This window comes from Rhinoraja longicauda, chromosome 7 (assembly GCF_053455715.1).
Source record: "Rhinoraja longicauda isolate Sanriku21f chromosome 7, sRhiLon1.1, whole genome shotgun sequence".
Taxonomy (NCBI): domain Eukaryota; kingdom Metazoa; phylum Chordata; class Chondrichthyes; order Rajiformes; family Arhynchobatidae; genus Rhinoraja; species Rhinoraja longicauda.
In genome coordinates, this window is record NC_135959.1 from 59844763 (window position 1) to 59871670 (window position 26908).

Here is a 26908-nt window from a genome sequence, read left to right on the forward strand (position 1 = left end):
GGGTTGCTGCAGAGTGAGCGGAGGGCTGTACGTTCAGGAGGGGAGAGGTTAGAGTAAGTAAGGGGAGTGGAAAATTTGAGGCGGTTGATGTCCTGACGGCAGGTAGAAATGAAAAGGTCTAATGAAGGTAGATGGCCAGCTGGGGGAGTCTAAGAGGAGGGGATCAGCTGGGGATGGGAGAAGGGGGTCATCACTGGGTGGTGAGGACTCCTTCCCATGGCAAAAGACTCGGAGGCGGAGGCGACGGAAGAAGAGCTCCACATCCCGGCGGACCCGGAATTCAATGAGGTGGGGGCGGAGGGGAACAAAGGTGAGGCCTCTGCTGAGGACAGACCGTTCGGTATCTGGAAGGGGGAGGTCAGGGGGGGATGGTGAACACACGGCAAGTGTGGGGGTTGGGGTTGGATGAAGCCAGGCGAGCAGATGGAGGCCGAGGCGATGTCTGTTTTATTTTAAAAAGTCATGGAAGCAGAGATTAGGCATTTGCAAACAATAGAACTCTACTGTATCCACAATATCATTTAAAAGACATTTAAAAGAGCCCAAAAAATTTGAATTCGTGAATTGATTAGTTGAAAATCCTTGACAGCCATTAAAATGACCAATGCTGCCTGACATGGTACAGAAGCATGAATCCAATTCAAATAGACACAGTGGTGGAGTAAATCACCGGGTCAGGCAGCACCTCTGGAGAATAAGGATGCATGATGTTTCAGGCTGGGACCCTTCTTCAGACAAGGGGGGGAAGGTGAAGAGCAGGTTTTAATCAAGACCTGATCTTTTCATAGGTTAGCTGATATGCGAAACAGCAACCCTGTATCTCTTGCACACAAAATTATGTAAATCTTACCATGAATGACAGAAATAAAAAGTGTTATCCTTGTTTATGAAGTTCATTTTTGAATGATTTAAAATTGAGGGGGTTGGTGCAATATACTGCTAACCCACAAATGTGTCGTTATGAGATATTCACATTTGAAAAATCCATAAATTACAAAAAAAACAAGAAGTTGCCTTTGTAATTTGACCAACTTATCGGTTGAATTTAAATGTGATGTTTTTTACAGGTTTTATGGTAGTAGGTAAGGATCGTGTTAATGCATATAACTCATTTTTACGAAAGTGAGGGTTAGCACTATTTTGCACCGACCCCCTCAATTATATGTTAAATTCAAAATTAAACTATGGTAGCAATGTACATTATTTATATCTAAAGCTAGCACTTCTATATCAGCGTAGGTATGTAGGCATTACATTTTATTACACTAATATAGAATGAAAAAATATCTTGACATGTGTTCATAGTTATTTTATTCACAATAATAGAATTTCTGGAAATAAGTTTGATGTCACTGATTGCGAATGTGTATGGGTAGGCCCTAATGAAATATATGTGAGAGAACTGATCATGATAGGGAGAACCATGTGCTGAGAAGTGTGTGCATGACTGATTATATATATATATATATATATATATATTTATAGAGAGAGAGCGAGAGAGAGATTGAGATTGAAATAAAAATAAAAAGGTTGCTGAACAAATAATTAGAGGAAATCACAAGAAAGAAACTATATATATATATATGTGTGTATGTATGTATGCATGCATATACATAAACCATAAAGGTTGAATCGCCTTTATGGTTTATGTACATCATGTGAAAAATAAGATGAAGAGAGAAATAGAGCATTGCTTTAAATCAAAGTTGCTTCTGATCCATGAGAAGAAACGTTGAGATCTATTTATCTCTATCTTGCCTCTCACACACAAACATTCCTCTCTCTCTCTCTCTCTCTATAAATTTAACTAATTTTGTGTGTATAGGTATATATATATATATATACCTATACACACAAAATCAGTTAAATTTGTGCAGTGTGAGTTTGAGCAATACAAGGGAAACTGCATAAAAGAGGGGACTGGGGAAATGGGCAGAAACAGTAAGAAATGATAAATCCAGAGAAATTAAGCAGGGGGAAAACATTTAAAAACAAAAATAACTAGATATTTTCTGCATTTTAATGGTATCAGCGTACCATAATGGTACCACAACATGATTACACTGCGAGAGGCATAACGAGCGGCGGGTTTTGCTTACTAAAATGGCGGACGTTCCGCACCACACTTCAGTCGTCCTTGACGCTCCGCTGTTATCTTTGGATGGGATCGCGAGGGGAAGAGAGCCGTTACTCCCCTGGCCGCGCGCCAGCGAGGAGCCGGGGGGGGCGGAGCGAGACTGCGGCTCGGGCAGTGCGCAGGGTGGGCGGTGCTCGCTCACTCGCTGGGCCGACTGATCGGTCGTGTGGTGGGTGAGCGGTCGGCCGGCTCTCGGGCAGCAGCCGGCGCCTCCAGCACGGCGTTTAACAACCACAACCCTGGCACCAAGCTGCCTGCCATGCGTGTCCGTGCCAGGGAGCGCACTGGGCTGAGGCGCGCCGCCGGCAGCCATGAAGGCGGGGACGGGCGAGCGATGTAGTGTGAAGCCTGGCCGTGGCTGGGCTGTGTGCGCCGGCTGCAATGATGCGCCTGTGCTCCCCAAGCCGGCCCGGCAGCCTGCTCATACTCGCTCTGCTGCAGCTGGCTTTCATCCTCTTCCTCTACCGCCGCAGCCTCTCTAACTCTTTCGTCAGTTTGCTGTACGACGACGACCACGGTCGCCACTGGGATTACTCCAAAACCCACGACGTCTACACCAACCTCAGCCTGATCACCCCGAGTCCTGAGGGGGAAACTTTAGCTAATTGTCCCGCCCGGTCGCCGCTTCTTGGTAAGACCACAACGACGTCTTATCAGTTTGTTGAGGTGGTTGCCTCCGCTGACGGCCGAGAAAGGCTCATCACCGGGGTTATGTTTTGGTCTGCAACAACGCCGGGTTTGTTTTGGCGTTAAACTGTTTCCAACTCCAGTGACTACATAAAGTTAGGCAGGAGGGATTGGGGAGGGTGGCGCAAAAGGTGTGTGTTGAATGGGGAAAACTTAATTCCTCTTTTTTTCGTTGGTAATGCCAAGGGACAAAATAAGTGCAGTATTGCGTCTAGTCTTATTTTGGGCAGTTAAGATTAAAGTATTAGAACAAGTTAGGTTAACATGGGTTTTAGATTTCGGTGTTGCGAGTGCGATTTTCCGGGTAAAACATTGTTGTATGTAAACAATGAATAAAGGTCGAGTTGTGTTATGCCAGCCAATATTTTTCTTTCGATCCGTGTTAGTCTGATCTCTGCGATTACTTTGATTATTGACAACTGTTTGCCCTTCATTATAATATTGGCTACAAATCAAAAAGTACTGCATTGAGTTCAAAGCATTTTGCTACCCTAAAATCGTGGAACCAAATCCTTAAGTTGGACATAAAACATTCTGCGAAAAAAAAATCCTTGTGAAGCTTTCATTGTTGTAATCTATTTCTGACTTTTCAATGGGTTTGTTGAACTTTTACTAGTGGTCCTGTTTCTTAGACACGACTTTTTAACATGCCCCCTAGATATTTCTCGAGCTTCTGTAAACTTAAGGGCATCGATTCTGATTCTAATTTCAATTATCATGCATTGATTCTTATACAAACCCTTTGCACATGTGTTTGCAAAGTTAAAACTGCATTTGGTTAAGCAACCACCTTGTTTTCAATCCCTCTAGTGCCTTATCTCTTTCTGCTCGATATTCAGTCTCAGACATCTGAGCTCTTCAAATTCTGACAACTTGATTAGTGCCCAATTTATTTGTTCTTCCACTCAGCCATTCCTGCTGTTGCCAGGGGTCTGGGCACCTAGTTCTCACATAACTCTTTGCAAGTCTACCTCTTTCCTCCTTTACAATGCTCTTTGAAATATTGTGTTGTGACAAGGCTTTTGTCCTCTTGCCCTAGTGTGGTTGTGCCAGATTTTGATAATCTTCCAGAAGGATGCCTTGAGATACTAATATAACAGATAACAACAATACTTCTCACCTGCTTATTCTTTCCTACTTTAGCCAACATATCCTTCCTATCTTCAATATATTTCTCGTTGTTCTTCATGAGCTATGTTTTCAATTCATTTTCTTTGGGTTGCTGATTTCTTTCTGTTTGAATTTTGTACCATGATTTAGGTAGAAACTGGAATGAATGATTTGGAAATGAGATGATTTGAAACTAGATTGAACTTTTTTTTAATGGACCTGTAAAGAGAGCTTCAAAAACCTGATCGCCTGCATTCTTATTTATTGCACACTGAAGCAAGTCTATCATTTTCATTTATTCTGTTAATTAACTGATTTAAAGACTGTGTTGGCTTCCTCCAATCTTCATAATCACTTTTAAAATTAGAAAGTAAAAATTCCTACTCAATGTTTGTCAACTGTACGTAAAAGTTAAGGAAAAACAGTGTTGATCACATATCCTACCATTTTATTTTAATTGATGGCATACCTTGGACCAAGGTCCATTTGACCTTGGTGATGTCCACCACCTGCTGCAGCTTGTCGGCCATAGGTTTACTGGAGCATTATGTTCTACAGATGTTTGCTTTCTCACTGTTTCCAACACAAATTATATTAACATGGGATTAATGATGCAAGTTATTACATTGGCAACTTCCTGACTTGATGTATTCTGACTGTACTCATTACTTAACTCTGCAGTAAGTAACCTTATGGAAATTCAAATCCATTTTTCTTTAGAAATTTAGTTACCATACAGTCACAACACTTAAAAAGCAACAAAAACACACAACTACATAATTCAACAAAAACATCCATCAAAGTGACTCTCCTCCAGGCACCTCCACACTGTGATAGAAGGTAAAAAAGAATGTCTGATCTCCTTCTTGCTTCTTCACCCGCGGTCGGGCAGCCAAAACTACCGCATCGAGGCTCCCGACTCTGAAGATCCCACCGGGCGATGGAAGATCCCGCGACAGATTCCAAGCCATGCCGGATGATGAAATGTCCCACGAATGGGCCGACCCAAGGCCCACAATTCTGGGCAGACAAAGGCGCTGCCACTGGAGCCCCCGAAACTCAGTTGCCAACCAGGGACCCGCGAGCTCCCGATGCCACAGGGCCCGCGGCCGAAGTCAGCCAGCTCCGCGATGGCAAGTAAGTCTGTAGGCTGCCAGCTCCCTGTTGCTAGGCCACAGCACGAATGGCGATGCAACCTGGAAAAAGGTTGCATCTCCGTTGAAGGAGATTTTTTTTAAAAAAGTTTCCTCCACCCCCCATCCGCCACATAATACACCACTAAAAGTAAACTATAACATGCATCTAACATTAAAAACAAGACAAGACGGAAAAGACAAATGGACCGCAGGCGAGCCGGAGCTGCTAGGGCAGCACCGCCACATCTGGGACTGTCTATCTCTACACTCTATCTCTAATCTAAACTAAATCTTTCCCCTCTCCCCATAAACATATATCTTCGAGTTATAGAAAAAAGATAACTATTCCCCTTGTGATTTTATACTCCTCTATCACCACTCATCCTCTTTCACAACAAGGAATAAAGCCCTACCTTGCCAACCTCAACCTATAGCTCAGGCCCTAATGTCCCGATAACATCCTCATAAATCATCTTTTCAGCTTAATAGCATCTTCTAAAAACTAAAACTCTCATTTGTTTGTCTGTTCCTGAACTACAGCGAAAACGGTACATGATAGCACAACAATTTTAGGCCCACCTTACTCACCATCGTCCCTTTGGTGCTAATGGAAGACGTTTCATTGAAATCGGTGTTTTATTTTTAAAGTTATTTACATTTTAAAATTTAAATTTATCTCTGAGGGGGAGGGAGTGAGGGAGGGGGGTTGGGGGGGAGGAGAGGGTGCTGCACCAATGCAGGAGCGGTTTGGGCCCAACGGGTCCACTTGGTTGAGTCTTTCCTAAAGTAGGACAACCAAAACTCAACACAATATTCCAAGTGTGACCTCACAAATGTCTTGTACAATAAAGAAATTGGGAAGTTGAAAAGTCCCAACATCTTCACTCAATTCCCCAATGGAGGAAGGCCAGTATGCAAAATACATTCTTCATCAACCAATCTACCCATGGCGCCACTTTTGAGGATCTATTCACTTGTATTCCTTGATCCATCTGCTCTGCAACACTCCCCAAGGCCCAATTGTTCACTGTCCTGGTTTGATTTGATGTCCTGGTTTGATTTCCAAAATATAGCACCCTCACACTTATCTGAATTCTGACTACAATATGTCTGAGAGAAGTCAAAACATTACAATGGTAGAATCCGTTATGAACAAATTAATTCTGGGATGTTTCAGATGTGGTGCAGTTTTGGAATTAATATCTGGGAATATTAGGTTTTCTACCAAACTGAATAAACTATGACTACGCTAAAGGATATTAATGTTAATAAATGTAATACATTTAAGCAATTTCTAGTAACAATGTTCATTTTATGGTACTGGGATGTCCTGTGTTTCACGGCAAGTGAAATCATTTCAAACTATAGTTGCAACTGTTAGTAGGCCAAATCCAAGAAGACTAATTGTGATTGTATTTCTGCAAAGCAGACAGACTTGATCTTTATGTTTTTTTCCATTGGTGAGAACAAATATTTGAGGTTTACCATAAATGGAAAAGCACCAGGTATTTATGGTTGCTATATTTTTGCCATAGAATTTACATATTTTAGTGCTACTGGCAGCAGAAGTTCATGTTTTTGATGGCAAGCTACTCTGCGCATAGCAAAATGATTTTTGTTGGGTACTTTGCAAGGTTGAATTGCAATCATTTTTACCTACAATTCTTTCAATCTAGGTAACTTGGCATATCACGTGGTTCAATAATCTATTTATGTATATGTTTGAACTGTATACTGAACTCTTCTGAAGAATTTCGGCAACCTAGATTGTAGAATTTATTTTATGATTGTAGACTTTTTATGTTATGTTTGCTATGTTACCTTGGGCATTACAGAACTATTATTTTAAATGTAAAGAATGTTGCTTTGTTTTGTGTGACTTCCAGCATGCAGAATACATCTTTCTGTTTTCAATATTTACACAGTTGGACCACTGACAATCGGCTTTCAAACAATTCCGGGTATGAGCAAAATAGAAAGAAAAAATCCATATGTGAAATCTGGTGGGCGTTACACTCCCCCACACTGCAAAGCTTGGTATAAGACAGCAATTCTTATTCCTCATCGAAACAGGGAGCCACATTTGCGCCATCTTCTGTATTATCTTCATCCATTCCTTCAGCGTCAACAGCTTCAGTATGCAATATATGTCATCCATCAGGTAATTTGGTTAATACGGAATTGTTCCTTGATTTTTGTTCGTAAGCTTCAGCTTTTTAATGTCGGTGTAAAGATTTGTGTGATCCATACAAATAATGCTATCTTTTTAAAAAATCTTAATTACGCTGTACTGACCATGTTTGTGGAAGGAGAAGAAATATTGTCTTTTTTAAAACAGTGCTGGAGTAACTCAGCAGCTCAGGCAGTATTTCAAGAGGGAATAAATAGGTGACTTTTCAGGGTGGAACTCTTATTTGATCATTTGTGGCTGATTTTAAAAGGTTCCTTTTAGCTCACGTGAGTTTACTTCTGGTCTTTTTGTTGTTAAAAAGTGCCAAACTAACTTCTAAGGTTTAATGTTGCAATTCAATTATTTGTCCTGTGTAATTGGATTACAGGCATGGTAAATATTTTCCTGCAAATGATTTTGTTTAATCAATAAGTTTGTTTTGTTTTTGTCTGTTCAACTCCTTGAACCTGAGTTTCATTGCAGGGCAAAGTACATGCTGGATTTAAACAACCATTATGTCACTTAATTGGAAGTTTAGTGATGCAAATAATGGAATAAAATGTGTTTTTATTTCTTAGTTTAAATCTATTAAACCCATACTTGTCATTATGTTGATTGCTCTATACTAATGTTGTTTGGGCACATTTTCGAACATGTCTGCATGTCCGAGATTAAGGGTCTACTGGAATTGGGCCTTCGATCTTATGTGTATCATTTGCTTCTAAAGATGGCTGCTTTTTCTTCAGTCTTGTCTTCAATTGGCACTTAGTAAGTCACTTCAATTTCAGGTATCATTTTTGGTATCTTGCTGTTTTTTGCAAGGCAGCCAGTCATAACCCTGACGCATAGTCATTGAATTCCAACTACCAGTTATAAATAAGTCTTCTGCATAGCTCAAAAATGTTATGTAATGTATATTTTTATGATCAACTCTTTGTATGAAATTGTATAGCTTGCCTAAACATAATTAGGGACATGTTCCAGGGACTTTTTTTTTGGAGAGGAGAGAAAGTCTTAATTTCTGAAGATCTGAGTCAGAGGCAGTCATACAACTTTAATTGCAAGTTGTCCCATTGTTAAGTGACTTTTAATTTGGGGGTGATCTGGATTGTTCACTCAGTGACATGAGGTGGATGTTCACTGCTGACCGTTTTATATATTTAAAAAATCTACCCAGAACTATTTAGTGAACCTGAGAGTAAAGATTTCCTTATTTCTATTGTTGGTTTGAATCTGACAACATTTCTGATGTTTAGCAGAGCAGGCTGAATAATCAGAATGTAGAATTTCTGCACGGGAATGAGAAGCTACATTTGCCAAATCAGATTTTGAGGAAATCAAAAATGTGACAATGCGTTGTATTTTGTTTACACATTGTTCAACAAGACAAAATATTTATTGGCTTTAATGTATTAAAATTGAAGTTTGTAAATTACTATTGATTACTTAGTGGTAATGAAGGAACAATTGTTGCCAGCATAAGAAAAGTAACCAAAACTTTTACAACTTGCACATAAGTATTTTAACATGATGTAATAAAACTCAGCCATAGGATAAAATATTATAATGGCTGAATTTTATTACATGTTAAAATATATATGTGCAAGTTGTTTTAAACATTAATAATGGCTGGTAAATTCACTGTAACAGGCACTAAATCTTGGCAGTTACATTCACTGCACCCTGTAAGCATGGTATTCCTACATTTCAGCTACTGCAAACCAGCTTTAAGCTTTCAATAAATCAACAAAGGGTTGTGAAGCAATTATCCAGTCTTGTATTAGAGCATTATTGTTTCCAATTATTTGTCTCTAATACTAATCTGTTCTTAATTCGTATTAGAGTCAAATGTTTCGAATTGGTATATATATGTTGCATAACCTCTTTGCTGATTTAGAAACATAGAAAATAGGTGCAGCAGTAGGCCATTCGGCCCTTCGAGCCTGCACCGCCATTCAATATCATGGCTGATCAACCTGTACCTGCCTTCTCTCCATACCCCCTGATCCCTTTAGCCACAGGGGCCACATCTAACTCCCTCTTAAATATAGCCAATGAACTGGCCTCAACTATCTTCTGTGGCAGAGAATTCCACAGACTCACCACTCTGTGTGAAGAAATGTATAAGATCCCCCCTCAGTCTTCTAAATTCCAGCTCTATTGGAAGCTCTAAGCTTGTCTGCAATGTAGGAAAAGTTGCATACCTACCTTTTAAAAAGTAAAAACTGCTATTCACTTTCTAGATGAGGGAACAAAGCTACTTTCAGTATTGTCTATTTCTTTTATTAAGGATTGATCAGGTGGTCAGCATTGTCACTAAATCTGACCTTTGGCATCTGAATCCATTTGAGAAATATCGTTCCAATTGTATAAGCTATAAAATTGTGAAGTTTTAGTTATTTTTCTTATGCTGGCAATAATTGTTTCTTCATTACCACTTAACCAATCTACCATCTCAATAGTCAGACTACTCAACAACTAAATCAGTATAAATTTATCCAGTAAATATTGGGAAGACAAACTCTTTAAAAGAAAAATTAACTCAGCAATGACTCTTTGGTCAACAGTCTGAAACTAAACCAGAGTGATTCCAATTTTGCTGTTTGACCCCAAAGGAAACTTTCAATCACAGATCTGTGGCATCACTACATATTGCATAATTTCTACTTTGTAATGTCCTACTTTGCTCCTACCTCAGCTTATCTGGCACGAAAACCCTCCTCCATGTCTTTGTTTTCTTGGCCTGATATACCTATGCATACTTGGTAGGCTCCCCTTGATCTATCTTCAGGTTTATGGTTATTCAAAACTCTATTATTAATGCCCAGTTCACACAAGTTCCATTCACCATCACCTCAACGCACATTGACCCACGTTGGCATAAAATGAAATAGTTCTCTATTTTCCCATTAAAAAAAAAAAGTTTCCCCATAAAAATTGATATCTTCCAGTTTTAATAGGGCTTATTAAATTTGCTATTAGCAAAGTACTTTCGTACAACTGCTTGTAATTTTGAACTGTTGTTCTCCCAACAATCCTGCATACAATCCTTTCAATGCTCCATTTATCTCCCCCCACTGACCCACTCCACCCACCCCCACTTGCCCCTCCCCTGCCCGCACCCCCACTCCCCCAGCCCTGCCTCCACCCCATTCCCCCCTCCCCACCCATATTCTCCCCTCCCCTCGCTCCCTCCCCTCCCCCACTCTCCCTGCCCGCACCACACTCTCCCCCCGCCCCCACTTTTCCCATCCCCCACTCTTCCCTCCTCCCCACCCCCCTTCCCCTTTCCCCCCCACTGTCCCCACCCCCACTCTCTCTTCCCCCCACCTCCACTCTCCCCCATCCCCGCTCTCCCCCCACTCTCTCCTCCCCCACTCTCTCCTCCCCCCACCCTCACTCCCCTACCCCAACCCTCCACCCACTCGGCCCCCAAGCCCACTCCACTCCGTGGACCCGATGGCAAAAGCCACTTACCGAGCGTGTAGGGAGGAGGAGGGAGCGTCTGTGGCCCGGCATGAGCTGCGACTACTGGAGGCCGGCGTGTGGACAGCGGCCCGGCGGGAGGCGCGCACAAGATGGCGGAGCGTGAGGAGGATGAGCAGCGGCCATTTTTCTGCAGTCGCGACGGGGCCGTCGGTGGAAGTGACTACTGAGGAGGTGGAGAAGAAGCTGCCCCCTGGGGCTTGTGTGTGGGGCGCTGGGCCCGGGCGGCAGCGGGGACTCGAGGATGCCGTGGGTTGAAGGGACGGAAGGGAAGGATGAGTGGACCATCAGTCCGACTATCTCCCTCCTGCTCGGAGTGTCCCCCGGGTGTGGGAGGGAGGAGAGGGGCTGGCGGCGGCGGCCTCGCTAACGGCGTCCATCTTGTTTGGGTGAGTGAGGAGAGAGGTCGTGCGCGCCCCATAGTGATGTCATACGCAGAGCACTTTGAAAAATGTGGTTCGAAATTAAATTTGAAATGAAATTTTGAAACTTTAAAATCTCTCCAACTTAAAAAATATAAGACCAATTTGAATAAAACTTGTTTTAAACAGTCGCCAGGAGAGTGGTGATTAAGGTGGCGCTAAAATTGTGGTGCTATGGTTTACCGTTTTGGTTGTAGGTCCACATGCCCACAACTGTGGCCTAGCTGAGCTGGGATTACTTGCGGCGGTTGTGGGCGAGAGGAGAGGGGAGCCCCTGATTGCGGGCGGGCGGCTCCACTAACGGCGTCCATCTTGTTTGTGCGAGTGAAGATAGAGTCCTTCCGTGCCCTATGGCGACGTCATATGCACAGCAGCCCTTGGAAAAAGGTCTTCAGAAATGAGATTTCTGAACTGTAAAATGTCTCTAACTTAAAAAATATAAGACAGATTTAAATAAAACTTGGTATAAACAGTGGCCGCGAGAGTGGTGATTAAGGTGGCGCAAAATTGTGGCGCTATGGTTTACCGTTTTGGCAAAATCACAGAAATACATAGATTCATACAGATATATATATATATAAGATCTGAATATATATAGATTATTTTGTTTAAAAAAAATATTTGATACATGAATTATATTATCAACTTGACTGATACCTATACAGAATTATGATTATTAATGCCCTGATCCTAATGCTTCAGTATATTTATGAAAATAGTGCAAGCTTTATTAAACTAATTGTTTCTTCCAAAGTCCTTTGCAGTTTAGTGTGTGCACAAGCGTGTGTGTGAGTTTATAACGTGTGGTCAACAGTAGAAGCAAAGGTATAGATAATTTGTTCACATTGAGAATTTCGATGATATTGCATTCAATCCTATTTAATGATGGCCACAGTAACAAATCGGTCAGGCATCAAGAAATGTATTTTCATAACGTATGTAAATTTGGACTGAACTGAGATTTTTATTTCAATTAGATTTTGATGCATTTCTATAACTTTGTTTTTTGCCTCATCTAACATTGTACAGGTGACCTCCTGGGAAACCAAAGGGGGGATTGTGAGAGTTACAATGTCCTTATTGTGATTTTTCCATAATATGAAGATGTTCAAACTGCACATGTATTAAGAAATTGAAGTGGGAATATTTTATTTTGCACATCAAAATTTTGGATAGTTATTTGTGAATTCTGTAAAACCAAATTTCTGATATCAAAAGGCCCTAACACGGGGGATGGGGGTTGCTAATATGTTAAAATTTTGAAAGCTGGGCAATAGTATTTAAATTATAAATTGATTTGTTTATGCTCACCACTTTATAACCCACTTCTGCATGTAACCTAATTGCAAAATTCAGCATGACCATATTTATTTAAATATTTTATATGTTTGTAAATGCAATTTTTTTTTCTCCCCTCAGACTGGAAATCGTACATTTAACAGAGCAAAACTGCTTAATGTTGGAGTGAGAGAAGCACTGAAGGATGAGGACTGGGACTGTCTGTTTCTACATGATGTTGACCTTATCCCTGAGAACGATCACAATTTGTATGTTTGCAATCGAAGATACCCCAAGCACGTATCCAGTGCAATTAATAAATTCAAGTACAGGTATTGGAAAATCTCTGAAATAAATATTTCTTATTTTGTTTTCACGTTCTGTGTATTTTAATAACTTTTTTATTAATTTCTTTCAACTACTCTTCAGAAAACTGATGAGAAAAGATTTTACACTTCATTGTAACTAGGTCTGCCATAGATGTTGACAGCCAAGATGTGTATCCCGAATCATCAATCATACTTGGCTCTAAAGAACACATCCTAAATGCTATTCCTTCTGCTTTTTTGTAGGAAATAATGGATCTTTTCTAGTCTGGCATTCGAGTCTCCCTTGGACTGTTTCATTTGAAAGATTCCCAACCATCTGTCCACCAACACAAAATGGTTATAAATTATTGCATTGAACTGCTGTCTCATTTAAAGATGAGAGGAAAGAAATTGGATTTTATGTTATGTTATGTGCGTGGCATTCCGTTTTTAGGGTTCTTGAAGGAATTGCATTTCCACAAACATTCATTTGATGCAAACTTACTTTGTTTCTGTGCATTGATCTTGCTTTTTAAAAGTTGATATTTATGTTCAAGTATACTGTCATTGAAGTGGAGTCTTCAAGTTATTCTCAACATTAACAAAGTCCCTGTACACATTTAAAAATCACCTGCATGACTAACTCTTATTTTTCATTAATTCTTGTTCTTTCATTCTGGGCCTTTTAATATAAATATGAACTGTAGGTTAATTGGCTGGGTAAATGTAAAAATTGTCCCTAGTGGGTGTAGGATAGTGTTAATGTACGGGGATCACTGGGCGGCACGGACTTGGAGGGCCGAAAAGGCCTGTTTCCGGCTGTAGATATATGATATGATATGATATGATACCCAAGGCCAGCAAATCAATTTTATATCTTATTCTGTATTTCTGCTCTTCTGCGCCTTCCGGGAGGTCGCGAAGCCAGGCGGCAAAGCCTGCCTGGGCCAATGGAGCCTCGGTGGCAGAGGTGGGCCTCGGGTGGCAGTGGAGCCACTGCGGCGGTGGGGCCTCAGCGACAGCGGTGGGCTTCTTGGTTGATGAAGCCTCGCGGTGGTTGCGGTGGAACCTCGCTGGTCTCCTTTACATCTCTAACTTTTGTCGATGAGGCCGCGGGAGAACCGCCGGGAGGGGGAAGGAACACCCGGCAATTGTGGGACCGCCGTGGGGGAGGGGGAAGGAACACCCGGAAATTGTGGGACCGCCGTGAGGGGAGGGGGAAGGAACACCCGGCAATTGTGGGACCGCCGTGAGGGAGGGGGGAGAACAATGGGGACCCAGCATGGGGGACTGCTGTGATGGAGCGGTAAGAATAATGAACAATGTAGGACCTGGTGTGGAGAGAACATGGGGAGGGGGGAGAACAATGGAGGAGCCGGCGGGGTACTTTGTAATTTTGTCAGCGCTGTATGTGGCAACTATTTGCATACCTTAGGTATGCAAGCAAAGAATTTCACTGCCTTGTCATAATTTACTCACAATAAAGTATTCCATTCCATTATACTTTTTCTCTTTTTACCTCTCCTATCATTTTGCCTTGTTTTGTTTTTGGCCACTGACTTCTCATTCATCATGGTTGTTCAGGAGTTGCTTATTTCTTCAACTGCTTGCTTTATCTCTGTTGATCTCATCTCTGTAAAACCTGCAAAACCATCTCTCATCTCTGTAAAACCAGCATTCAAATCTCATTCTAACTGCTTCAACAAGCATCACCCCAATTATCATTCTCTGAGGCCCAATGCACCCAGACATGAAGGCTATTTGTGAACAACTGGTTTAACTGTTCACTACCAGATTTGGCTGGACCAGAATAGACCTTTTCTTTTTTTTGAAATTCTGTAATACGTGTGTCAGAAGTACAATGGTTTGGTGCCAGTTTCTTTCACCACAATATTTTGATCTTTGAAGGGCCGAGAGTGAAATATTGAGGACGCTATGACTGATAGAAACAGGAATTGTAATATTTACAAACCTTTATCTGTTTATTGCAAAGCTAGCAGCACACCATCAAGGTGGTTGTTCATTGCAATGATTCTGGGGTAGAATGAGTGCTAACTGCATACTGACTATGTGCATTGCTAGATTATCAATGTTGAGTGGTTAGTAGTCAGTTAAAGCTTATCTGAACATCTGAAACGCATATGCATGGTTGCTAGTAAAGATGCTGACTGTTGTTGGAAAGTGATTTTGATCTCCCAGATCTATAACCTCTGTCATGGAGTGATACAGCACAGAAACAGGCCTTTTGGCCCAACTTGTTCTGCTGACCAAGATGATCCATATCAGCTAGTCTCATCTGCCCATTTCTCTCCAAACCTTTCTTATCTATGTATCTGTCTAAATGTATTTTGAATGTTATTGTATCTGGCACAATTACTTCATATGGCGCAAAATGCTGAGCAACTGACCCATTGCTCAGCATTTTTTGTCTATCTTCGGTGTAAACCACCATCAGCAGTTCCTTCTTGCACGTACCCATATGCCCTTAACACTCTGTGGAAAAAGTTGCCCCTCAGGTTCTTATTAAATCTTTCCCGTCTCACCTTTAACCTAATGGATGAATTAAAGCAGTTGGGGAGAGAAAAGAAACAAAAGTTGGATCTGTGAGATGCTGAATGAATTTCATGAAATATGGAGTAAAAGTGAATGCAGAGCTGAACGCAAAACAAAGCAAATCAGGCAGCATTCTGAGGAAGTGCTTTGTGACTGAGTTGAACTTTTCTGTCATGAGGATTAAATAGCTGCAACAGCTTGGAGGGAGTGGGTAGAGAAATCTTAATAACATCTAAATATTTCACTGGATTTTGAGTTTTTTTAAAGCCGAAAATAAAGTCCACCTGACATTCTTTTTAAATACGCCAGTTGGATTTTTGTCCTGCAGGTTGAGAATCCATGCACATAACCTTGAAGTAAAATCCATGGACATTCTGCAATTTCAACAAGATTGTAGGAATGCATTCTGTGGTGAGAGTAATATAAAACTACATGATGCCACCAGGAGAATACTATTTAACGAGCTAATGTGGAAATGGAATTTGAAAGTCCAGAAGTATTTTGGATTCTGGAAGAGCAATGTCTGCAACTAAACTTAGTGATGTCTTCCTAATTACTGGATGCCGTTTGTACAAGAGAGGAGTGCTATTCTATCTGCCATTTTGGGAGAGCCTGCTGCTTTCACTATGTTGGGAGATGGCTGTGATAATGACCATCAGTGCTGTTGGTTATGGATGCAATGCGCAAATACATAATGACCAGGTCAGATAACATGGAGACTGTTCCTTCATGTGGATGATGAACTCTGTAGAAGGAAACCGAGAAACAAAAATAATGGAACTTCCTCAAATTACCTATATACTGATGTATGTGGCATACACAGTCTTCAAAAACTGAAAGAATGTTCTACTCAGAACTCCAGCTCAATGCCACATCTTCTAACCAAGTATCTCAGTTAGTACTCCTGCACTTTGAGGTTTTTTTTGTATACCATACGTCTAATTTCTATTGAGATTTTGTTCTATTGAACAAATGGTCATCTGCTTCCAGGAGCAAATGGTTTGGAGAGTTGAACTGCCACAATACATATGCAGGGCAAATTCCCCAGATTTGTGATAAACCTTCAGACATGGTGTTAAATATTCTACGATTACACCTGTTCTGATGCTCAAATTCTTAAATCTATGCTGACAAGAATTCCAACTTAAAATATTCTTGCAAAGGAACTGATCAACCAACAATAAGAGCTACATTTTTAATGAGACTTTTCAATCGAGTTTAAAGATAATTGTGAATTCCTGAAACTCTTGGTAACATTCCTAAGTCCTAAGAAGCCTATACTGGAGGTTAAATGCAAAAGGCATGTTAAATTTATTAGATAAAGCCTTAATTTCCTAACATTATTACTTATTAATTTGTGACAATTATTAATGACTCCAAACAAATTACTTGCAGCTATCCACATTTACCTCGGTTAACAGTGGTTGCTTTGGAGGTTGGTTGCTCTTTGATTCTATTTTGCATAGACACTTGAGCCAACTGTTCACGTGTGTTAATGTTTCTTCTTTCATGTAACTGGATATTTGTGTTAAAGTTCAAGACTTGGGGTTTGAAGTTTTATACTGAACTATTGTGATTTTGCAAAATCGCTGCAGTGTGGCAAGTCTTTGTGTGCTTGTCCTAAAAGAGGATCTACTGACATCCAATACAATTGCTCCACTCTTTTAAATCACACTTCCACTTGTAACTATATCACTATATTCTGCACTCTGATATTTTTCCTCTTTGCTCTATCTGTTTTATTTGTGCATGGCTTGATTGTATTCATGTGTCATATTATCTGATTTGATTGGATATCATGCAAACAAAAACTTTTCACTGTATATACAACAATAAACTGATACCATGTTACATTTTGTACATGTTAAATAGTTTCACTGCAAAATAAGTTTCATAATAGGTAAACACAAAGTCATTTTTAAAGCTGGATTTGGTTTCATATTTTAAGATATTTTAAATGTAGTTTAGAAGCAAAATGATATGTGCAGTTAAACAAATTCTAACATTTTATGATTTAAAAAACATGAGCACTGGGGATCATTTGCAACGGGATGGAACTGGAGAATGGGTCAAATCAAACTTGTGGAGTTTGGAACACATGGTGCTCTTATGTAAAATAATTGGGAGTACTAGAAAACCGATTTGCATTTGATATTGTAAATATAGATGTTTCCATTTGTGAGAAGAAAACTAGGACCAATTAAAAGGAGTACAGGGATAGATAGACAGGAACTCTTGTGGAATATGAACATGGCCTGGGCTAGTTAGGCTGGGTGACTGCCTTCTGTGCTGTATGTTTGATATACTTATTCAACTTTATATGCAAGACGTTGGAAAGAAATGTTGCTTTTGTCAATCCATGACTGGTCAGTGATTTTTATATTGAACAGTCCTGACCTGAAATGATTTATCGTTTTCATTGTTCAGAAATCTATATAATTTGACACGTGGGAGTCGTTTAAAGACCAGTTGATCAAAGTTCAGAACTGGCATGTTCCAGTATGGAGGATGGATAAGGATGGTAAAGTAAGGGAACCTTGGATGAACAAAGAGATATATTTGGTCAAAAAGAAAAAGGAAGCAGATCGAAGGTTTAAGAGAATAGATTTGGACAGGGCTTTGAAGAATATAAATAAAGGAGATAAGAACTCGAGTGGGTTAAAAGGGGCCACAAAATAACTTTAGCAAGTTGGATTAAAAAAAATTCTAAAGCTTTTTGTACCTGCCTTAAAAACAAGAGAGTAACCAAGCAGGAAGTAGGGCTAACTCAAGGATACAGGAGGGAATTTGTGCTTGGAGTCTGGGGATATTGGCAAGGCACTAAACAAGTACTTTGCATCTGTTTTCACCAAGAAGGGCACGGAGGACAGCGAGACAGGTGTGGAGAATACTAATGTGCAAGGGCAGTTTGAAATTGAGGAAGAGGAGTTGTTGGAGCTCTTGATGTGTGTTAAGGCAGATAAATCCCAGGACCTGATGGGATTTGACAGGTTACTGAGAGAGGCAAGAGAGGACATGACAGGGGCCTTGACAAAGATCTTTGCGTCTTCTTCGGACTAGAATACATTTGGACTACTTCGGACTACCTTTGGAAGAGAATAGGTTAATTAGGGATGGTCAGCATGGCTTTCTACCTGGCAGATTGTATCTTATAAACTTGATTAAGTGTTTTGAGGTGGTGACCAAAGTGATTGATGAGGGTAGGCCAGTGGATGTTCTTGACATGGATTTTAGTAAGATATTTGATAAAGTCCCCCATGGTGGGCTGATCCAGAAGATTAAGATGCACTGGACTGACAGTGATTTGGATTGTAGATTCAGTACTTGCTTACCGATAGAAATCGGAAGGTTGTGGTGGAAGGACAATATTCCTGCTGGAGGTCTGTGACCGGGGAGTTCGCAGTGAACTGTACTGGAACCTCTGCTGTTGTGATATATATGTAAATGACTTGGATGTCATCGTAGATGATGGGGTGATCAGTAAGTTTGCAGATGACACCGAGATTGCTAGGGTCGCAGACTGAGGAATGCTGTCAAAATATACTGCAGGATATAGATCAGCCACAGAAATGGCTGGATAAATGGCAGATGGAGTTTAATCCGAGCAAGTGCGAATGTTGCAATTTGGGTGTGCAAATTTAAGGGGAAAATATACAATTAATGGATGAACATCAACAGCATTGATGTGCAGAGGGATCTTGGGGTCCAAGTCCATTATACCCTGAAAGTAGCAAAACAAGTACACTGAGTGGTAAAGAAGACATGGTGTGCTTGCTCTCATAGGTTGTGGAGTTGTATGGGGGAGTTTTTTTTTTAACGAGGTGGTAAGTGCCTGGAACCCGCAGCCAAGGATTGTGGTTGAGACAGATATGATAATGGCATTCAAACGACTTTAGGAGAGGCATATGAATATATAGATATGAAAGATGTGAAGGCAGATAGTCGGCTTCATGTTTGGCAAAAACACTGGGCCAATTGACCTGTTCTTATGCAGTTCTATTCTATGTTCTTTAATCTTGTCTATTAAAAATACTACATAACTATGGTGCATGAAGTTTGAGTTGCCTCCAATCAACATTGAACTAATAAAAGTCATTACAATTATCTGATTTTTTAAATGTAAGACAATCAGTGTGTAGCATTGTTTTCAAGTCTATAAATGATACCTGTGAAGCTTACCACTGCATCACTGGTAAAATATGATCAGCAGTTTTATTTTTAGTATAGCCTCTTTTGTGAAAATGCATGGAGCATCAACAATTTTTCCTTGTTTTTTTAGGCTACCATATCGGATGTATTTTGGTGGTGTTTCAGCCTTGACTCCTGATCAGTACTTGCGAATTAATGGCTTCCCAAACACATACTGGGGTTGGGGTGGAGAAGATGATGATATTTCCGCTAGGTAAGATGCAAGTCAAAGTTAAAGAATGACTAGACCAAGTGGACCAGTTGGGCCCAAACCTCTCCTGCATTGGTGCAGCACTCTCTCCCCTCTCCACTCTCCACTCACCCCTATGCAAAAACATAGAAGCTAACAACCTTAATGTAACCAAAGTTATGTGATTGTACAAAGGTTTATATTGCAGCACTCAAGTAAATCATTACTCTTTGTTTAGGATTTATTTTGCAGCAATGAAGATAATTCGAACTCCCCTCTCACTTGGACATTATAAAATGATCTCACATAATATGGATGTGGGCAATGAAAAAAATGAGAAAAGGTAAATTTAAGAAGTGGTTTTAATTTATAAGCGAAATTTCACTGCTATGATTCTTGAGTTCTATAATTTTAATTTAACTACTTTACGGATCAGTTACGCTTTTTAAAACGGTGATATAAAATGTATTTTCGTTTATTTTTTTGCATTGTTTCCCAAGGAATAGATGCCATAGATTTTGTGAAATTATATATACTTGGTCATTTTAACCAAAATACAAATATATGGATCAGTATAAAGCAGCATCTAGGGAGGGCTCAAAGATTTTTTCCATGCATAACTTCTAAATTTGACTTTACTATGACAGGTTGGGTGTAAAATTAGTTTTGCACCCAAATATACTTTTCTTGTCATCATTTAATATAATCCCTGGGTTTACTTTTGATGTTTTGAGCTTGGATTTACTTTTGTTTTCAGATTTAGTGGGGGGTTTTCATTCACCACTATTTTGTATAGTCTGTATTGACGTTCCCTTCAGAAGAAAGTGGAAAATAAGTGATCGGTTTTCAAGCTGAGCTAATTGGGCATTGCATTTGTTTCTTTAACCAATAAAAGAAATAAGACTGTCAATTGCAAAATGGGACTGAATTAGAAAGTACGAGGTCCCTTGCTCATCAGAAAGTGCTACTGAGTAGAAAATTGCTTGTTTGAGATAGCATTATAAAATAGATAAAAACACTGGAAAAAGTTTGATTCCATTTTAATTACCATGTGTACAGATGCTTGATTTAGAAAAGAAACTTGAGCTTGACATGCATCCATTAAAATGAAGCAAATTAGGGATACCAGTGCGTGTGTGGAAGTCATGAACTTGCAGATTTGGAGTACCAAATCGAAACTCCTAGATTTCCCATGAAGTTCAGCAATGGAGTTAAACCATGCAGGGATTCCCTAACATTTGTGTTAGTATCCACTATCCTGTTAATTTCCATGGAGGTTAGAAGGCAGTTAAAAACAAGGAGCAAATAAGTGAATTTGTTGAGGTTTTGCTTAATAATAATAATTGTCCTAATGTTTGTGATCAAGTCTTAATTTAAAAGATTTTAATAGTTTCCTTTATCACTGTCAGAACATTTAAAAAGACTTTATTGCTAGCAAAATTCCAGAATGAAATTTTGCTGTCAGCCAGAGCCTCGAAAGGTGGCATAAGAGCTTATTTTGTAATCTATTGGAGGCCCTGCTGCCCCTCAATCTGTTATAAGAGGCTGCGATGCTAAAAATATCATTATAAGCTGCTGCATTCAGATTTAAGAAGGACAAGGATAGATATTCTGCAAGGTAAAATTTGCACCATTTTATGTTTAATGAAACTTGGCCATTTTTAAAATCTGTAATTATAGCAGACCAAAGTAGTTTGATTATTTTACAGATTTGACATGGTTGTGAAGGTATCCAAGTCATGGCGATCTGATGGGATGAACTCCATAGAATACAGCTTACTTCAAAGGGAAGAGCTTCCTTTGTACACCAACATTACTGTGGACTTTGGAAACAGTCCAACAGTTTAGTCAAAAGTGAATTAACTACAAAAAACAAACTGTGGTTAAAGGTGCTTCTCGAAGAATGCCGTCACAGATGGAAGTTTTATTGGATATGCTGCAAATCCAAAGACATTCATTAACCCCAAAGAAACAGATATAACCTACCTGCTTCACATTCTTTTTTGAGAAGTTATGTTTGGGAATAAGATTTCAGAACTTTCACACACAGCTTTTTTTTGACATTGACATATCGGCTATGGACAATTTGTTTTGTATTTGCTATTAATAACATCCATGTGCAAATTGGAAGCCTACGTCATGTGACATTCAGGATGAAGCTATGGAATGGTTAATTTATATTATGAAACTTTGAACTTACAGGTTTTTGAAAATTGCACGGTTGACTCCTAAACCAAAGGAATTGACACACTTGCACATTTTTGTGAAAGTTGCATCTTAACTATTCTCTTTGGTAAATGTTGGCTTTAAATGACCACAATATTTTTATAATTCTAAGGAACTGTATGAGGACTGCAGGGGAGGCTCCCCATTAGAATGTATGTTTAATGTGCATGATTTTCTCTCAAACTTCTAAATTGATCAACATTTGTAGGGTGCACTATGGAGACAGATCAATCAATTAAACTAATTTGCTACCACCCTGCTAATGAGTTTCATTTTGCAGTTGGAAGATTTTTAGTTTTAAGAAATTACATGGAATTTTAGTATGGTCACATAAGTACTTGCACATAAGCCATACATTTATTAATCTGTGTGCCAGTTTGAAATCTTATGATATTTAAAGTGTGTATATGTTATTTCTATTGTATTTTAGTAAGTTATTTTCCTCTACTGTATGCTATTTTTATCATTCTTGAGTCATAATAATCACTATTATGACTCTTCTATTGAGTTAAAGACCTGGCACATCATAAAATGGTCGATCTTGTTCTTTACCCGGTCTTGCCCATAATGTTTCCCCTGTCCTGTAATCGTTGCCATATGGTCACTTTTTCTATAATCAAGTCATATACCCTCAGAGGGTGCATCATCTGCTCAGCTTCTAAAGGAATGTGAATATTTCTCAATGAAAGCACTTTCAGGTTTCCAGCATATGTGGTTTTTTTGCATTGTAATTTTTGGCAAGCCATAATATTACGCATTGAAGAAGATGGTAATTTTGCCCATTGTGCCTTTGCCACATTTTTGGAAGATTAAATTAGTCTCTCAGGTATCACAAAATGCTGGAGTAACTCAGCAGGTCAAGCAGCATCTAGGAGAGAGGGAATGGGTGACGTTTCGGGTCGAGACCCTTCTTCAGACTGATGTCGGGGCGGGACAAAGAAAGGATATAGGTGGAGATAGGAAGACAGTGGGAGAACTGGGAAGGGGGAGGGGGAGAGGGGGAAAAAGAGAGAGACAGAGGAACTATCTAAAGTTGGAGAAGTCAATGTTCATACCGTTGGGCTGCAAGCTGCCCAAGCAAAATATGTGGTGCTGTTCCTCCAATTTCCGGTGGGCCTCACTATGGCACTGGAGGAGGCCTCATGACAGAAAGGTCAGACTGGGAGTGGGAGAGGGAGTTGAAGTCCTCAGCCACCGGGAGATCAGGTTGGTTAAGGCGGACTGAGCGAAACGATCGCCGAGCCTGCATTTGGTCTCGCCTTGCAGTCCAACGATATGAACATTGACCTCCAACTTTAGATAGTTCCTCAGTCTCTCTCTTTTTCCCCCTCCCCCTTCCCAGTTCTCCCACTGTCTTCCTGTCTCCACCTATATCCCCCCTGACATCAGTCTGAAGAAGGGTCTCGACCCGAAACGTCGCCCATTCCCTCTCTCCTAGATGCTGCCTGACCTGCTGAGTTACTCCAGCATTTTGTGATACCTTCGATTTGTACCAGCATCTGCAGTTATTTTCCTACACCAATTAGTCTCTCAACTTCCTTGATTATTCACAAAAGCCCTGCAGACTTGCAAACTTTAAATAGAAATCTAATTCCACTTTTGAAAGAAACTTACTGATGATGCATTTCTAGGTCATAACTTGCTGAATGTAAACTTCCATCAACCTTCCACCCCACCCTGGTAAGATGTTTGCCACACATTTTACATTGTGTCCTTTGCAAACTGTTCCAGTTAGTTAAAATAGTTTCTTCCCAATAACTCTAATGAAAACTCTTAATTCAAACCACTGTTCTTGGGAGACCATTTTTGCCTTTTCTGCAGATTACCAAAAGACTTCATCCCCATTGTGTGCCTCTGATACTTCAAGCATGCAGATTGCGTTATTTAGTGCAGACGAGGAACACAAGAAGGTGTTAGGTGAAAGATGGTGAATAAATGGAACCAACTAGATCATGTCTATTCTTAAATAATGTTGTTGTTACTTAATTGTTGATTAGTCATATGAAGTCAACCTCATTAATTAGTCTGCAGGTGAAACAAACCCTAATGATAAGCAGCTTAGGGAGATAAAGCTCCCAAGTCACCTGATCTAAGTGTCCTTCACTTGCCAAAACCCAGCAGATTGGAAAAAAAAGAGCATCTGAAAAATGATTGTTTGTCAGGACCGAATAAAGGGTTGGTTGCTAAACATTTCCAGGATGTTTCTAATAGTTTAAAGTGAATGATATTTCCACAACTTTTTCTTGTTTTGCTTATTGTTTTTATAGAATGAGATTCTACTTTGAAAATCTACTCATGGAACATTTTTGATACAGTAGTTTTCCTGTTGAAATAGTATGTGTACAATTGCTGTCGAGAATATATGATATTGTATAATTTAAAAGATAACTAAATTTGATTTGTTTGTTTTTCCCTATGTATCTCTAATATAGTTTTGTGTTACAGACACTTAGAATTTTTGACATTTTTCAAATGTCGAGATTGCATAATGAAGATACTGTAGCATTAATTTCAAATTTGGGAACTAAAACATCTTGACATGGTCATAAGAAGATTAAGAATATTTATCAGTTTTTGGACGGTATAGTCTTGCTTTGGCATGTGCAGGTGTTGTAAAATATCTATATTCCCTTTTCTAAATGTTAGAAAGTGGGCGCCACCAAGAGGGGAGTTATGTTGGATTATGACAATGCAAATATTTACATTTGGTCATCAACACGCACAAGAATTGTCTCTTGTATATAATTTTACACTTTGGTATTATTCCTGATTTATAATTTGAAAGTTGCACAAAGTTGAGAGAAACTGCTTATCAATATGATTAATTTTGTATTTGTGGAATTGCACAGTAAAAAAGGTCGAGTGAGATAGGCAAGCCAAAAATGAATGGTGTGCAGACCTTATAGGCAAATGTTATTGTAAACAAGGCTGCAAACATAGATTGTATTTAGAGTGTTAATAATTTATAGCATCCAATGCCTTAAAGCTTTGGTCAATTTTCTTTAAGCATATTGTCATCTAGTCATTTGAAATTAAGTTGATTATTTATAATCACTAATAAACCACCAATGTATTGTTCAAATACTCTGTCCACAATTGATGGCATTGTCTGCTGTATTTTTCCCCCAAATGCAAATTACAGAATAAACCTTTTGTTTATAAGTGCTGTTTTATAATTTATTCAGATGTATTATCCTTGCATAGGCAATATACTCTTGAAATTGCCATATATTTCTTAATGTTTGATTTTGATTGTGAATTGTCTTTTTTGGGGGATGGCATGTCTCTTTACCCCCCACTCCCAACCCCACCTACATTCATAATCAAACTACATGCACCTGCTGTGTACATGTTTCTAGATTCTTGCCGATCAGAAGAAAAAATATTTGTGAACATTTTTTTCAACTTTCTCTCCAATGCATATTTGATCAGAAGACCTAACTATTGTGATAGGAATCTGGAAATTGAAACGGCACTGAAAGGAGGTAGGTGGCAGGGGAGAATCTGTGGGATAAACTAAACCAAGGGATATGAAAAAACATAATGCAATTGAGCAAGTGTTCAAGATCTGAACTCCTGTAGCCTTTTGCTTTGCAAGGGCAAGATCTGCCAGTATTTTGAGTTCTACATCTATCATATAGAGGTTTGCCAACAAAAATTAGAAATAAGGGATCTTTGATTTATGCAACTAAATAAGCCAGGGCAAGATGGCTCTCAACGATTTTGAAATTACTAGCGTGTTGCATTTTCAGTCAGTTACTTGCTCTGACAGAAAACGGGCTTGGGTTGGCACCAGAAACCCAATATTTCATTCAAATGATCATGTGAGCAGACCTCCCAACCCTTCCGAATTTGGCAGAAAGTTTCCACTTTCCTATTTCATTTCCGCCATTCTGATTTCACTTCACATTTTTCCGCAAAACACATGCCTCGCCCCGCCCCGCTGCTCAACTCACGCCACTGGCCCGGTCTCGCCTCGTCGCTGGCACGGTCTCGTCGCTGGCATGGTCTCGCCTCGCCACTGGCCCCGACTCGTCGCTGGCCCGGTCTCATCTCGCCGCTGGCCCGGCCACCTCAGCGAGGCCCGTTGATGTTGAGAAGGGGATGGGGTGCAGGGGAGGGGGGGGTGGGGGTCGGGGGGTGGAGGAAGGGAGGGCGGGAGTAGGGGTGGGGGGGAGGGGGAGTGGAGGTGGGGGGAAACGGTGGGGAGGGGAGGGCAGGAGTGGTGGGGAGAGGGGGTAGGTGGGGTGGGCGGGAGTGGTGGGGAGGGGGGTTGGGGAGTGGGGGCGCAGGAGTCGGGTGGGGTGGGCGGGAGTCGAGGGGAGGGGAGTAGGGGGAGTCGGTAGAGGGGGTGAGTGGGAGTGGGGGGTAGGGTTGGAAATGGGGAAGAGTGGGGAGGACATGGACTGTTGTGATTTGCTGTTGAAGACCACTGGAGCAAGTATGTCTTCAATGTTAGGTATGTGCCTTTTTAAATGAAACTTTTTCTTCATAACTTAGTCATACATTTTGTGTAAAGGAAAAAGCAAAATAGAGAAATCAAAACAAAACAATTTTTTCTTTGTGTTGTAAAAAGTATTTTTATTCAATAACCTTTCTATAAATAGCAGAATATACTCATGATAGGCCTGACATTGTACATGTAGTCCAAGAACTACAGACTGTTGGAAATAATAGTTGTTTTTCACACATGAATGTAGCGCAACGCATACAGGCATTTGATGTGCATACTTTTTTTGGTGAAAAGTTGCAATATGCGCCATATTATGAATTTTGATGTAAAATTTTGAATTTTGGACATCAAAATTCTGAATTTGTAAAATCAAATGTTGGGAGGTCTGTGAGGATACTGGAATTGAGTAATGCAATCCAAATCTCGTCCTAGTTTTATCAGAAAGGTGTATGCATTTTCCAAAAGTGATCACTAAGTGAAAATTGGGGAAGGAAATGGTAGCCTCTACTCTCTTTCCCCAAAGGCCTATTACATCTGTCACTCTGAGAATTAGCTAGGTCAATG

At 40.0% G+C, this 26908-nt stretch overlaps 1 protein-coding gene across 4 annotated transcripts; it reads left to right on the forward strand.

The window, feature by feature from the left end:
- The first annotated feature begins 2260 nt into the window (after positions 1-2260).
- LOC144595323 (beta-1,4-galactosyltransferase 3-like) lies at positions 2261-25028 on the forward strand. Of its 4 annotated transcripts, none has more exons than XR_013547487.1 (7): positions 2261-2768; positions 6996-7231; positions 12568-12758; positions 19567-19689; positions 19904-20008; positions 21375-22717; positions 23359-25028. XR_013547487.1 is itself a non-coding variant. In XM_078402692.1 (6 exons), the coding sequence occupies exons 1-6, from the start codon at positions 2519-2521 to the stop codon at positions 21511-21513; spliced, it is 1044 nt and encodes a 347-aa protein (XP_078258818.1). In that variant the 5' UTR covers positions 2261-2518; the 3' UTR covers positions 21514-22825. The 4 variants fall into 4 exon arrangements, 1 of the variants encoding a protein (XP_078258818.1); XR_013547485.1 differs by lacking the exon at positions 23359-25028 and adding an exon at positions 21075-21283 and having other exon boundaries at positions 21375-21478; XR_013547486.1 differs by lacking the exon at positions 23359-25028 and adding an exon at positions 21075-21283 and having other exon boundaries at positions 21359-21455.
- The last annotated feature ends 1880 nt before the right edge of the window (positions 25029-26908 follow it).